The sequence below is a fragment of the Phyllostomus discolor genome, chromosome 13, assembly GCF_004126475.2.
Source record: "Phyllostomus discolor isolate MPI-MPIP mPhyDis1 chromosome 13, mPhyDis1.pri.v3, whole genome shotgun sequence".
NCBI lineage: Eukaryota > Metazoa > Chordata > Mammalia > Chiroptera > Phyllostomidae > Phyllostomus > Phyllostomus discolor.
The window spans coordinates 61,666,336-61,681,968 of NC_040915.2; the positions used below are offsets into that span (position 1 = coordinate 61,666,336).

The window sequence follows — 15,633 nt, forward strand, 5'->3', positions numbered from 1 at the left end:
AACAAACTATCCAGATGATTCAGAAGGATGCAGCTTGTGGGCAACTGGTGATTTTGGCAGCTACATTGTGACAGCGTGCCCGTTCATGCATCACATTTCGTGCAGTTTTCTGATGAAAATCAAAACACCCAGGTGACTCAGCCCCTCTACAGCCCAGATTTGGTGCCCTGCGACTTCTGGCTTTTCCCAAAACTAAAATCACCTATGAAAGGGAAGAGATTTCAGACCGCCAATGAGATTCAGGAAAATGTGACGAGGCTACTGATGGCAATTTGGGAGAACTGTGTGAGGTCCCAAGGTGCCTACTCTGAAGGGGACTGAGGTGTCATTGTTCTATGTACAATGTTTCTTGTATCTTTTAAAAAAATATTTTATTTAGTTTTTAGAGAGAGGGGAAGGGACAGAGAGGGAGAGAAACATTGATTGGTTGCCTCTCACATACCCCCAACCAGGGACCTGGCTTGCAATCCAGGCATGTGCCCTGACTGGGAATCGAACCAGCAACCTTCTGGTTTGCAGGCCAGCGCTCAACCCACTAAGCCCACACCAGCCAGGGCTGTTTTTATATCTTGTATCTTCTTTAATAAATGTCTCAATTTTTTATATTACATGGCTGGATACCTCCTGGACAGACCTCATATTAACAACAGCTGTTTTTTTGCTGGACAAACTTTGTGTATCTAATTGTGAGGCAAGCCCTGGAACCGGAAAGGAAACAGTGGAGTATGTGTAACAGAAGGTGCTGCTTTATAATAGGAGCCCAAACCACACACTTCTCATGGGGAACATCCAAATTGTCAAAAGTGTCATTAAGGGTTGAAATCTAGTTTTTGCAACAGTGGATTACATGATCAGAAATTTAGATATGCAGAAGTATATAGAATAAAAATGAAAGCTTTCCACCTGCCTCCTATTTCCAATGTTAAAGGTTGGCTATGTTTCCTTCCAGATCTCTTCTATGAGTAAACTATGTTTTGTGAAAGTGATAATAACCAACACAGACTGAGCATGAGTCTCATTCCTCCTCTTCACTTTTCACTGAGCTCAAAAGGATGGGGACACTTGTCTGCCTACCACCTGTGTCAGCCTTGGTGACCAGGACAAAAGCAGACGCTGAGATCATCCTAGAGGGAAAATTCACAGCTGCAGGGCAGACAAGTGGCTTCTACTGTCATGGAAGCAGTGCTGCTACTGCCCCTGGAGTAACTCAGCCCTGGAGCTCTGCAGAGCATCTCTAGAACGTGGTAGCTTCAGTGAGACTGCTCCCATCAGTACGTGACAGTCATGCATTCAAAACATCAGCTACACCAGGACTGGGGCCAAGGAGTCACAAGTCACTCAGCAATAATCAAAGGCAGTTAAGGGGTTTGTGCTGACAAAGCTAGTTGAGTGGTGTTTGATTTGGGACGTATTTACTTTGGGAGATACGCAACAACGGCCCAGCACCAAAGTTCACTTTGAAACTGTGCTGGATGACCTTGGCTGATTTCATCTCTGCAACACATTTCTCAGAAGCCCAGAGGTGAGTTTGGTTTCTAACATTTCTGCTGATTATAAATTCTTATTTGAGGTTAGAGATGGACGACTGTGCATGCACTTCTCTATCAAACTACATTCAAAGCTTTCTATACTATCTTAGAAATGAAAAAATAATTTTGTTTTTTTTTAGTTTTCCTATTATAACATTTTGTCAGTTATATTATTAGGACAATTGATGAGATTAAGAACAGGAATTAGACCAGGACAAGATTGTACCTATGTTAAATTATTTGAATAGGATAACTGTGCTGTGATGATGTATAAGAATATCCTTGTTCTTAGGCATTTTTCCTAAATAATTAGAATGAAAAGTTAGAGGGACATAAGAGAAGTTTCCTGCTCTCAAATGGTTCAGGCAAAAAAAGGTGTATGTGTGTGCCTGTGTGTATACACACACACATATATGGCAAGAGAAACAGGGAATGATGAAACCGCTGCTCCGCAACAGGAGATCTGGGGAAAGGGTACATGGGGGTTGTTCTACATGCTCTTCTTCAAACTTTTCTGGAAGTCTGAAGTTATTTCAAAATTAAAGGCTTTAAAAACTTCAGGCAGTTACTTCTCTCCCACTATACCTGCCCTGTGTGGGCCTCCGGATAATGGTCACGAGGAACAAGGATGTCCCGGTGCTACACTCTGATGTATAACCAAAGTGCTCAACCCCGCTTCACGCGATCTCCATGAGAGAGCGCCTTATGAAATTCCCAGAAAAACAAACTTCAGAGTGATTTGCCTTTGAAAAATAATGCTTCTCTTCAAAGATAGTAATCTGGATTTAAAAACAACCTAGTGAAAATTTTAAAGTATCTTATATAATTCTTGTTATACTACATGGAAAAACAACAGGAAGATTTACCATTTAGATCTTTAGTTTCATATTCATAGGAAATATCAGACATATTTTCTCCTTCCTCTTTTAAGGGAATAATGAAAACTATTTTTGGCTTTTCATCATATAATGCAGAATGGGGTATAAGAAGCTTCCAAATATACTGTATTTTGCTGTGTATAATGTGCTCTCACGTAGAGTGTGCACTCACATTTTTGGCCCAAACTTTCAGGAAAAAAAACTTTTGTTTTATTTATTAATTAAAAAAAAAATATATATATATATATATTTTAGAAACAAAACCAATTACCATATTCCAGGGTATTATTTTGCATATGGATATCATTACTGCTTTCTAGAGTCCACTTTTAATGCATAAGCATAAAGAAGAATTAAAAACATTTATATAGATACAGAATTAGTACTACTCATGTATATTATAATGTGCATATTCATTTTTCCCTAAAAAATTTGGGCAAAAAGTGCTCATCATACACAGCAAAATACGGTACAATCTGCACACAGGATAAAAACATGAATGTCTTCACCTCTGTCCCCATCTGGTCTCACATTCCTTTTCTCAAATTCTTATTTATTCAAGTTGGGTTTATTTTTTAACCTATTTTTATCTGAGGATACTTTTCAGTGCAGCCCAGTAAGGAGACTTCCATTCAGGCACTTACTTTCTTCCTTTCTAACTTTGAAAAGTATATTACCATCAATACCTATGCCCAATTCTGTCTGGGAACTGGGCCCAGTTCTGCTTGCAGCCACACACATTAGAAACTGCTCCATGGGCAGGCTCCGTGTGTGGCCCTGCAGCCTCAGCTAGACTTGGGGGTGGGAGGTGCATGACAAAACAGACATTTTCACAGACAGAAACCACACGACTTCCCCTCTCCAAAACATACAATTCAAAAGCCTCCGAGTTGTGCACAGAACAACAGGTGAAGCAGCAATTTCAACAGTGCTGTAGGGGCAGCCCCAAGGAGGGTGACTAAGAGTGGGGACACTAGTCCTGGCACACTCTAGGGCAAACAGGAAGAGCGCTCAGCGAGGGGTGTGTTTGTTCAGGGGGATGTTCAACCAACTTGGTTCCAATCTAGCCACAGCTGCAGGTTCAGTATCCTGACACGCAGAAGGCTGCTGGGCCTAAGTTACACAGACAAAGCTCCTTGTACAGCGCCAGGCATCCCGCAGAGACTGCACCGAGAGTGGCTGCCACTGTCAACATCAACAGACTGAGAGCATTTGCAGTGGGGTATCCATACAGGAAGTCCCATCCTCAGGCCGGATAAGTCCAAATATGTACTTAACAGGAGCAGTAACTCTTATCTGGCCTTGACTGGAAGCAGATATTGTTCTTCGAATATCTAACAGGAGATGGGAACACACACACAATGAACTTAGTAAGTCACAACTCTTTCTGGAGTCATCAGAAGTTAAGATAGTGTGGGACTGTACAGCATTACAAACAGTGTCACTATCCTGGGAAAATACAGAAGCATCAAATAACAGTTCATCTACCCAGGATGCAGTTAATAACCAGGAACTAGCAAGAGAAAAGACAAAGCCATTTGGCAGGCAAAAGTGATGTGACAAGCCAAGTCAAACCCTTCCTTGGAACAGGCAGAGGATGAATAGATAAAGACAGGCTTACCACAGGGTGTGCATTAAAGTTGACTCTCCCAGTACCCCTACTCCCACTACAGGAGGCAGAGTTGCACCCCAGACTTGCACTGCACCCCCGCCCGCTGTGGTAGTGTCCTTATGAGAGCTCCTGCTTTAGTGCACGTCTGTCCCCACCCCTGCTGCTGGTGAGCTTCTTGGTGGGGGAGACCTTTAAGCCTCCAGTGCCTAATATGTTGTGTGAAGATGGGAGATAAAGTTTAGTGAATGAATGAAAAAGAAATTCCCCCAGGGCCTCTGAGCCCCCAGGACAGTTACGGTTCTGCAAACCTTGAAAAGAGAAGGGGTCCTCATCTAGGGGCCCACGGATCCTTCAGGCAGGTTTATAAAGCCCCCACACTAGGTTAGTATCTGTTTATATTCACCAGATCCTCTTCGAAGTCCATAACCCTAACATGGTTAAAGATGGGCGCTCCCAGGGGTCTTCCTGGGTTAGAGCCACGGGGACTTGCCACGTGAGCACCACAGAGGTGGGGTGGGGTCTACTGGGCTGCCTCTCATATGTCGTGCTTTCCCTCTCAGCTTTCGCTCTGCCAAAATGAAATGCCCACTCCAACCCTTCATTGTTTTTCTCATAACAACATCCGTGTGTGGGCACAACGGCCTGGTGGATCGGCCTGAGAAAGGAGGGAGAGGTTCCATGTCTGTGGATCCCCAATGGGAGCCGTCAAAGAGCAAAAACCTGAGCATGCCCCTTCTCCCTGCTGACTTCCACAAGGAAAACACGGTCACCAATGACTGGATCACAGAGGGGGAGGAGGACGAGGACTACCTGGATCTGGAGAAGCTGCTCAGCGAAGACGATGACTACATTGACATCATCGACGTGGTTTTGCCGACAGATCCAGGGGCCAGTGCTGGGAACATCCTCCAGCTCTTCCAGGGCAAGACCCGGATCCAGCGTCTTAACATCCTCAACGCAAAGTTCGCTTTTAACCTTTACCGAGCACTGAGAGAACAGACCAGTAATTCCGACAACATCTTCATAGCCCCCGTGGGCATTTCTACTGCCATGGGTATGATTTCCTTGGGCCTGAAGGGGGAGACTCACGAACAAGTGCACTCAATTCTGCACTTTAAAGACTTTGTCAATGCCAGCAGCAAATACGAGATCACGACCATTCATAATCTCTTCCGTAAACTGACTCATCGACTCTTCAGGAGGAATTTTGGGTACACACTGCGGTCAGTCAATGACCTTTATATCCAGAAGCAATTTCCAATCCTGAATGACTTCAAAACTAAAGTAAAAGAATACTACTTTGCCGAAGCCCAAGAGGCTGATTTCTCAGACCCTGCCTTCATATCAAAAACCAACAACCACATTCTGAAGCTCACCAAGGGCCTCATTAAAGATGCTCTGCAGGATATAGACCCAGCCACTCAGATGATGATTTTAAACTGCATCTACTTTAAAGGTAATAGTTTTATGTTTCTCAAAGCAAAGGTGCAAGTTATTCTTTTAGTATACATGCAGGTGGACTGAATGCCAAGAACTGTATTCTAGCTCTGATTTATCCAGGAAACCAAGACACAAGGTCAGCTTGCAGAGACGGGCAAGGTCACAAGAAGGTGATAGAGGGAGCTGATACTTCCCTGAGCCCCATTTGTGCTTTACACTCCCTGAACCCTCACCACCTTGTGAGACTGTTACTGTTATCAGCACCCACACTTCACAGATGGAGCCACTAAGGGCACACAGAGGTAAAATGACACTCCAAGTGCACAACTAGGCCACCCCAGGCAGGCCATCTTTAGCACTTTGCTAAAATGGAAAAAAAATAACACAAAAATCTTTTTAGTATTTGGCCATCCTGGATTTTTTTTTCAGCCCCTTGCCCAATTATCAGTAAGCAGGAACATGGACAAAAGGCTGAAGTGAAATTCTTCAGCTTGAGTAACTGACAGGAACACCCACAACTCTTTCTGGGACACTTCTGCACTAATGGGCAGGCGTGGGGGCAAATAAACTATTATTTCTAGAGCAACTCCTCTAGGCTAGGCACCCACACACTTTTTAAAGAGGCTACTCCCCCTTCACTATACATACACAAGACCCCTGGAGTCCTGGAAATTAATGGGCATGGATTTGTAAAACCCAGAACTCTCTTTTAAAATGCCCTCAACTGGGACCTGAACAAGAAACCTATACTTCACTCTACCAGCCTGGAGAGCTGCAGGGCAGACATAGGAATGAGTCAGCATCACAACTGGTCACTGTGACACAGACCACTTTCCTCTCTGCCACCAAGAATTAGCTAGGCTAATTCTTGGGGACTTACCTAGGGCAAGTCCCCAAGGCCCGGGAGGCCCTGCTCCCTGGGTGGTCAGCTACAATGCAGTCCACAACAGTCCAGACAGGCAAAGGACGGAGGTCTCTTCTGGCTGCTGCTGTGGGGCCAGGGCCCCTCAATGGGCCAGTACACTGCTTTGTGCTGATGCCAAGGCCTCCCAGCAGCTGTGCCAGGCAGGTATTCTGTCAGATGGGCAAAGGAGGACTGAAGAAGCCAAGACCACGGGAATGAGGCGGGCCCCCAGGCAGACTCCCCACAAAGTCAAGCACAGCGCTTCCTTGTGGCAGGTGAACCAAAGGTTTGTGACAGACACAGGCACACATGCTGTACAGGTATCCCCAATGTTCTGCAAGTTACCATTTTCCTTTCACAAAAGAGCTATGTGAGCACAGCAACAGCTTTTTTCATAAAAATGAAAATACTCTTCAGATTTCTTTCAGTTCAGGAAAACAGGTTCTCTCCACGTCACACTGTTTGGCTTACAAAAGGTTTCATGGACTGCTCTGCGTTCAGAGCGCGGAGGAAACCTGTACACATGATGAACACAGGTGTATTCTATTACTGGCTAGCAGTGCAAGTTTCAGGAGTGAGCAAACTGCAATCTAGGCCTGGCTTCACTATTTCTTATTTGTGTGGCCTCAGGTAAGTCATTCACTGTCTCTGTGACTCCGTTTCCTCACCTTTATCACAGAGATATCACCTACTGACAGGGCCGTGGGCAGCACTGCAAGAGATAGTGATACCACACTTTAGCCCAGGGCAGCAAGGTCCCCTATAAACTTGGATGAGAAAAAAAAATGCAGATTCCATTATTATATATTAAGTATGTATACTGCTAGTGACATTTATTTTACTTCTATAATCAATTAAAGTCTGTTTGGGGATGACTTTCGAACAGGCATCTGGACACCAAAGCCCTCAGCCCTACTAGTCTGTGGGGCACCCCTGGGCCCGAGAGCCTCTGCACTAGGCTGGCTGGGTGTCGAGGAGCAGGCAGACACACGGCGGCAAGCCACCCCAACTGAAAAGGGGCTGGAGAAACAGCTGGGGCGGGGCAGTTTACAATCTCCTGAACTTAGTAACCCGAGTCCCACTGAAGTGTAAAAGTGGCAAACAATACATGCTTCTTTTCCCCATCGTATTGGAATAGTAATTTAATTTGGTCCTGGGAATCAGAGGGATGAAATGCTAGTAACATCCAGTTTTTCATGGAGGCTTATCAAAGGAGAGGAGAGCCTGAAAAAGTAATTTTAATCTCTAGCTCCCAAATTTGTTGCTAGTTTGATTTTAATTTCAGATGTTACAACTGCTTTGTAAAGCACAAGAAAACAGAGGTTGGGCCTCAATAGGAAGTCAAAGGAAAGAATACCAGGAGAGACAAGATGGCTCCATCAGAACTGGGAGAGCAGTGATTCTCAACTGGGGAACAGTTCTGCTCCAGGGCAGGTGTCAGGAGACACTTGTGGTTGTCACAACCTGGGGCAGAAGGGGGAGCACTCCTAGCATTTACGGACAGTTTCAGAAGTTAGGGCAGGGATCCTGCTAAACATCCTACAGGATAAACATCCTACATCCACGTACAGCATAGCTACCCGCCACAGAGTAGCCTGCGTCAGCAGTGCTGCGAAGTCCTGGGCAGAGGCTGGCTCAGGGAGGAGGAAACCTAGCTATCAATCAGAAGCAGGTGGTGTTTAAACTTCCTCCAAAGGAACCTCCTGCTTGTCTCATCCAGCAGATCTACCCACCAGCTGGAAACCTTGAACCAGTTGCTCCATTATGTGCCTGTTGCCTTATTTGTAAAATGGGGCTAATAATAAAAAGCACCACCTTCATATGGTTGCTGAAGGAGAAAATGAGGTAATACAGGAAAGAAAGGTGCTTAGAAGAATGCATGACACACCACCAGGTCTCAATGGTGAGGCATCCATCATTACTGGTTACTAACATCCTGAAGCTAAATTAGTCTTATCTTCCTGGACACACAGTGCTGCACCCAAATCTAAAGTGAAGATCCTGATGGCAGTGTTGTATCACCAATGCATCTTGTTAGTTCTTGCAGAATTGCAGAGTGTCAGGGACTAAAGCCATCAGGAGAGATCTGCCATGAGCTCAAAGATACACATTTTACAGATGAACAAGTAGAGGCCCAGGCAAGTCAGGTGTCTTGCTAGGGTCAATTAGTTATTGTCAGAATCGAACCCAGAATCTACCCCAGTCTATTCATCCTCTCCACCATTATCGTGCTTCCTGTAAGTATGTTAGTGCTCTGACCTTAGAATCCTCTAAGACAGTGGTTCTCAAAGTATGGTTTGCAGACCAGGAGCATCAGCATCACCTGAGAACTTGTTCAAAAGGCCAGTTCTTGGCCTAAACCAGACTTTGGAGATCAGAAACTCTGGGGGTAGGACCTACAGTCCAAATAAGCCCTACAGGCTTCTGATGCATGCTTACATGTGAGGACCACTGCTCTAAAAGAACATTTTCATAAAAGCCCCATTCCTGTTGACTTCACAGGGTCCTGGGTAAATAAATTCCCAGTGGAAATGACCCACAACCACAACTTCCGCCTGAATGAACGAGAGGTGGTCAAGGTTTCCATGATGCAGACCAAGGGGAACTTCCTGGCGGCAAATGACCAGGAGCTGGACTGTGACGTCCTGCAGCTGGAGTATGTGGGGGGCATCAGCATGCTAATTGTGGTCCCACACAAGCTGTCTGGAATGAAGACCCTCGAGACACAGCTGACGCCCCAGGTGGTGGAGAGATGGCAGAAAAGCATGACAAACAGGTACCTGAGGTTGAGTGTTTATTCTTGTGACTTCCAGGACCCCGAGGGAGCCCAGGAATACTGCCACCTTGGCCATTTTAAGGAAAAGGGAGACATCTGTATGAGTACTCAAGAACTGCCACACTGGGCCACTCTGTTCATTCATCCCAAACTCCTTACTCGGTGAGAGGCAATCCGAGCATCTGTGAGAAACACATCTGCTCTCCACAATGAGAGAAGTTAGGGGCAGGTGACTTGAGAGTCAGCCTGGAAACAATCCTGGCTCTGCCATGTACCTGCTTTGTGGCTTTGAGCCCTGGCTTTGTCATCCAAAAAGTGGCATGATCCCTAACTTCCCAGCAATGTCGAGCATCCCTCACAGTGCTGGAGCCTGGGAGGTGTCTGCCAGTACAGATGCCTCCCCTCCCCCTCCCCAAGAAACTGAGGTCCCGCTAACTCATTAGCACATGTCCCACATGATTTTCCTGTATTATTATTTATTACTCCACAGTCAAAACTACAGGCTTTAAACACTTAAGACTGTTGTTGGATCATGGCAGAAAATACACAAGTTCCTTTCTGCTCATTGGACACTGGCTAGGCCCACAATGAGAAGTAAATCGAGTGTGGGTCTCCTTTCAGGACAAGAATACAGTAAACTGAGAAGCAGGACCTTAGCAGAAGGTATTTGCCCAGGTAGCCGATTAGTTATCAGGCCTTGACAATTTTTCCTTAAAAATGCCCCCTCCGTACTTGCCCTTCTAATCACACTGCCCATGACCTTCTACCCTGAGCCTACAGAGGCCTAACCAGCCTGCCTGTTTCCATTCCTCAGTTCGCCCAGACACTGGCCACCAGAACAGCATTCCCTCGACACCATCTCTACCCGCCTCTTCTCATAAACTCTCTGGAAACCCCCACCCACGGGATACAGCCCAGCTTCTTGGCCTGCTCTGCTCCCCCACCCCACCCTGCCTGGAGCCCCCCTGCACCGCAGCCCGACCACAGCCTCACACTCCCTACAGGCCTTTGCTCACACAGTAACACCCACCCCCCAGCTCTCAACTAGGGGCAGCCTTCTAGGCCACAGACATACCCCTTCTCCACTCCCCCTCTTGGGTGGTTCCAGTAGCTAGATCTCTTCTAGTTGGTCAGACATTAACATACTGCCTTTATGCTTTCACCGCTTCACACGCAAGTTTTGGATTGCCAAAACGAGAGTAAGCTCTTGAGAAGGGGAATAGCATCCAACATTTCTTTATCCCTGAGAAGGCTGAATCTGCTCCCAAAGGCACTATTGTTGCTGTTTATCCAGTTGGGGACTAAATGGGTTGAGGCAAGGAATAAGAATGCTTAGCACTGTCTGGTATATAAAGGGTTCTTTTTTAAAGCACCCTGACCTTAATTAAACAAAAGAAGAAATGGCTGAAATTAGGAACCCAAACAGAATTCCTTCAGATGCCTTCTCAAACCACAAGCCAGCAGCGGTTTGTGGCTGACCGGGAAGACAGGATGCGGACCACACAGTACAGAGGAAGTGCCTACACAGCAGCCACCAGGCCTCAGTTTTCAGTAACTGCAGTTACAATGAGACGGTCTTTCCAAACTCCTCCACTGACAGTCCCGGGATATGTTAACAAGTGCTGTGTCAATTCTGTCGTAAATGCACCACTCTTGGGTGCATGTAAAAAACATGATTCTTTTGTAACTGGTGGTTCATAAAACTGGGCCCCCTCTTATTCTCTGACCAGAACTCGAGAGGTGCTCCTGCCCAAATTCAAGCTGGAGAAGAACTACAACCTGGTGGAGGCCCTGCAGTCGATGGGGGTCACAGCACTGTTTGATAGAAACAGCAACATGACAGGAATCTCAGACCACAGGATCAACATCGACCTGGTGACCTCTCCCCTCTGCCCTCTGCCCCATCCCCAGGGTCTGCCCCCAGCAAAGCTCTCTACTGTCCGGCCCTAACTTCACATGCTGGGGCAGCTGGGTCTGCTCTCCTTGAGTCTACCAGACACTCAGTGGGCAGGGTGGTCTGTCTCTGGAAGCAGCCCGGGGCTCAGCCCCGCTCCTGCTGACACCAGAGAGGAGGTGTGTGCTCCACTCTGAAATACTTACTCCCAGCTGAGTCATGAAAGTCCCGTTAAATACACGCAGAGACGCTGCACACTGAACCTAACACACCAATGACGGACACTCCACAAAAAGGGGAGAACACGAGTCCGAATACTGTGCAGCTCTAGGCCCCATCCTTCCCCTTGCAGCACACCCGAGTGTGAGGAGGACATAGTGCCTGCAGACTCTCTGGCTTGGTTCACAGACTGCTTGTACTGTGACCACCAGCAAGAATGATTACGATGCTACATGGCCTCTAAACACAATGACCATACCTGTCAGGGGATCAGAAAGCATTTCAGGGGTCACTCTGACCAGCTGTGGTCTGTGCCTTGTATGTGGGCTTTCAACCTGTTCCCTGAATGAGATGCGACTGCGCTGTATCTTCTGTCCTTTTTTGTGCCAGCTGACAGAATCTAACAACTGCCCTTTCCGTTTTGAAACAGTTCAAGCACCAAGGTACCATCACAGTGAACGAGGAGGGCACCCAAGCTGCTGCTGTGACCACGGTGGGGTTCATGCCGCTGACAACCCAAGTCCGCTTCACCGTGGACCGCCCCTTTCTGTTCCTCGTCTATGAGCACCGTACCAGCTGCCTGCTCTTCATGGGGAGAGTTGCCAACCCCACCAAGTCTTAAAGGTGGAGGTCTGGGTGTCTCACATTTGGGGGAACTCTGTAATTCTGTTTCCATTCTAACAGTGAGAACGGAGATGTTTGGCATCACGACCTTTGTGGTTTATGCTCCCATTCTGAAGTTGAGGCCCACATGAGAGGAGAAATTTAGCAACAACTGACGAGCTTGCCTGAATCAATTTCGCCCAGTGACCAACACTGTCAGTTCATAGCAGTTAATGTACCTATAGCATGTCAGCTGTTACCTAGAGGGTGTCGGCAACATGGAGACCAGCTTCCCTCCCCGGGCTCTTCCTTCCCTTGCAGCCCCTGTCCTTGCACATCTGGCTCTATTACTCAGAGCCTTTCTCAACCAGGGCTCCTCATCTCCACACAGAACACAGAAACGGGCGGCACGACTGATGTCTCACCTTTCTCCAGGATGGTGCACAGCCGTCACCATTCCTGATGCCCAGGAGAGAAGCCCCCCTGTGATATTTTCAAGGGGTGCCCTGGGCATGAGGGCTGAATTTTCACAAAGGCCCAACCTTCTGAACTGCTGCTGTCATCTGTACTCCTGCTGTCACCTCGCTGCTGCCCAGAGGACAGTATGTACACATGGCCTTGCCTCCTACCCTAGAGATAAATAAATATCACCACTTTTACTGTGTATCTGTCATCATGCTAATTTTTGAAGCTCAAATAACCAAGAAAGGCCCGATTCAAAAGAGCTGATAGCCCCAGAAATGACAGAGGTTGAGAAAAAGCCGCTCGAGTTCTCCACAGAGACTCGTGTGCAGGCCGTGTTGTTGGGTGAGTGCCGTTACAGCCCATGGGCAGGGCTGCTTGCACGGGCTGCGCGGGGGATTCCTGAAACACCAGTCTTGGTTTTGGGTTGGGTTTTTCTTTTTTTTTTTACTTTTTAAAAACATTTTGTTTATTTGTTTAAAGTATATTTTATTGATTATGCTATTCCAGTTGTCCCATTTTTTTCCTTCCCTTTATCCCCCTCAACCCTGTACCCTCCCTCCCTCCAGCATCCCACCTGCTTAGTTAATGTTCATGGTTCATACATATGAGTTCTTTGGTTTCTTTATCCCCTATACTATTCTTAACCTCCCCCTGTCTATTTTGTACCTACCAGTTATGCTTCTTATTCCTTGTATTTTTTTCTCCTGTTCTCCCCCCACCTCCTCCCCACTGACAACCCTCCATGTGATCTCCATTTCTGTGGTTCTGTGCCTGTTCTTGTTGTTCACTTAGTTTTTTTGTTTGGGTTCAGTTGTTGATAATTGTGAGTTTGTTGTCATTTTACTGTTCATAGTTTTGATCTTCTTTTTCTTAGATAAGTCCCTTTAACATGAAATGTCAGTCTTTATGTGGGGCACATTTTGACTTTCAACCCTGGACACTGGGAGACTCTCAGATGTGCTCCTGTCTGGTTTGATAAAGCAAACAAATCTGAGGAATACATTTCTGGACTCTTTGCTACCTGGGTTAAGACGAGTGGAATCCAAAGAGGCTGCTCAGAATTCAAGAGCGCTGGGGATGATGGGCAGTGCCAGGGAGAGCATAACAAGCATTGTGCATGTGGCTATCCAACTGTGACCGCCACAGTCAGGCTTTCTCTCCACAGAGGAGCGAGATCCGGTTCAGCAGGGTGCTGAAACCTGCCAAGATGCCGCTGCAGTGTTGAGTGGTGGGGCTAGGGTTCAAGTGCAGGTTGGGCTGACTCCAGGGTCATGTGTGGAGTCTTGTCACAGAGGGCCTCTGACCCAATGAGACTAATGCTGGTCAAGGGGACAGCAAAAGGGGAGCACCTGGTGCTCCTCGGTTTAGGGGGCGCTATGATGGGTGTGCTCAGGGTTATCTCACATGGACCCTGACAGGTTCGAACTATCATTGCCCCTTTTTTACATCTGCAGAAACAACTAAGGCTCATAGAGGTAAAGTGATCTGCCTCAAGCTCTGCTTTTCGCTGCTAACCCTCTCTTGCATGCTCCCTTCCCGACTTCCTGCACCCAAACCTACCTCTGCCTTTGTCTACTGACCAGTACAGGGTTGAGGTCAACCTGAGGTTGCTAATGACCCACTCCTTGAATTCCTCCTCCAGTTTGCTTCAACACTGTTCTTTTCTGGTACTTGTTCTCATCTTGCTGCTGGTTCCTCCTGCTCCTCCTATTCCCAAATGTAGCTACCTCAAAAAACTCTGCCTAGCCCGTGGGCATGTCTGTCTCCTACCCAACCTCTATGGGCACCAGCCTGGGCATCTGCAAGGTCAAGGCCCTCTACTCTGCATGCTTTTCATTTTCTTATATCCACTCAGAATGCCCTTGGATCTCCTCTTTCTGAAACTAGCTGACCCATTTTTCAAGGCAATGAAGTATTAATTCAGAGAACCCTGGGCCAAGCTGCCTGGGTTCGAATCTTGGATCTGACACTTAGTAGCTGTGGGACTCTGAGGCAAGTTCTGTGCCTCAGCTTCCCCATCTGTAAAGTGGGAATAATAGCAGTACCTACCTTACAGAGTTGTTGGGAGGATTAAGTGAGTTAATATCTGGAAAGAGTTTAGATCTGTGCTTAGTGCTAACGAGAGTTAGGTAAGGACTTCCTGAAGACGAAGATGACTATCTTCACCTGAGACGAGTATCTAGCCCAGGGGTTCCTGACAGGCAGGCCTTGGCTTGGACTCTTCCACGTAACTTCCTGAGGTTAAATGCTAATCCTTGTGCATAGATGCATTTTGTTTTTGGAGGGAGAGGGCACAGCTTTCAGAGTGGTCCATGACCTAAAAGCTGTTAGTCCACAAACCTCATTTTATAGGCACTGAGAAAACAACCTACTACTAGTAGCACAGGTCAACTAGCTCCAAGTCAAGGTCACAAGTGTTTTTTAATCAGCAGGAACATGTTATTAAATCACTACTTCTTGACAATAGAGCAATCAGCCCTCTAAGCAATACGGAACTTTCAAAATGCTTAATTAACTAATGGGCTAGACACTAAAAAAAGCAATTTAGTCAGTGATATTTCTGAAGAAATATTATTCATGAAGTTGTAGAGCAAAGATTACCAAACCTAAGCAGGAAGGAACCTCAAAGATCACAAGACCCAGCCCCCAGCAACTCCCTCCAGGTTCCCAGGGTCACTGATAAATGAGTGAACAGCTGCATTAGGACCGACACCTGGCTTCCAGCCCCAAACCCACTGACACTTCCACTGAACAAAGTAATTTGGGATGCTTTATTATCAAAAGATCCAAAACAGAGTATCTTTTTCTTAAAAAAAAAAAAAAAACAAACAAAAACAAACTAAAGAACCACAAAACATTAAAAGAAAAAAAAAACTTTGGAAATCAGTTTCTCCTAGTAGGTCCAAGGGGTAACCAGAGAACAAATTCAAGAACCCATGATCTCTGTGCTCTTTGTTGAGCAACAGAATCAAATATTTGTTTCCTCCCCCATACTATAACCATTAACTTTTGTTAAAACTATAATACTTATTCCATATTCATGCAAAAGGTCACTGTAGCAGAAGAAACAGTCATATTTTAAGTATGTTCTAGCCCATCATTGCTGACACCTACACCTACCTGACTCTGCCAGAACTTCGGAGGGTCACCTCCGTCTTTCGGAGGAGCTCTGTTGGCAAGGCAGTGTAGATAGGCTGAGACGCTCGCTCAGGACCCACACGCAGGATCAGGGGTTCGACCCTGGCCCTTGTGACCCTAAGCCAAGCTCACCACCCATCACTCCCCAAAAGTGCTAAATGCCTCCTCTAAGTTT

The 15,633-nt window shown here is 46.5% G+C and overlaps 2 protein-coding genes across 4 annotated transcripts in view; one reads left to right on the forward strand and one right to left on the reverse strand.

Moving 5' to 3' along the window:
* The window catches only part of PI4KA (phosphatidylinositol 4-kinase alpha), a 101,971-nt gene that overhangs the window by 43,008 nt on the left and 43,330 nt on the right, over positions 1-15,633 (reverse strand). The gene's annotated exons all lie outside the window — the stretch shown is intronic.
* Positions 1,374-12,519, forward strand: SERPIND1 (serpin family D member 1). Of its 2 annotated transcripts, none has more exons than XM_028529008.2 (5): positions 1,374-1,522; positions 4,580-5,475; positions 8,866-9,139; positions 10,870-11,014; positions 11,683-12,519. In XM_028529008.2, exons 1-5 carry the CDS (start codon positions 1,473-1,475, stop codon positions 11,872-11,874), a joined length of 1,557 nt encoding a protein of 518 aa, XP_028384809.1. In that variant the 5' UTR covers positions 1,374-1,472; the 3' UTR covers positions 11,875-12,519. The 2 variants fall into 2 exon arrangements, with proteins under 2 accessions (XP_028384809.1, XP_035870583.1); XM_036014690.1 differs by lacking the exon at positions 1,374-1,522 and adding an exon at positions 4,124-4,185.

Bases quoted from the DNA above. Each gene is read 5' to 3' on its own strand.
- SERPIND1 (XM_028529008.2), top strand. From the start codon at position 1,473: ATGACCTTGGCTGATTTCATCTCTGCAACACATTTCTCAGAAGCCCAG. The intron at 9,140-10,869 runs GTACCTGAGGTT...TTCTCTGACCAG, and splicing joins CAGAAAAGCATGACAAACAG to AACTCGAGAGGTGCTCCTGC. The intron at 11,015-11,682 runs GTGACCTCTCCC...GTTTTGAAACAG, and splicing joins ACAGGATCAACATCGACCTG to TTCAAGCACCAAGGTACCAT.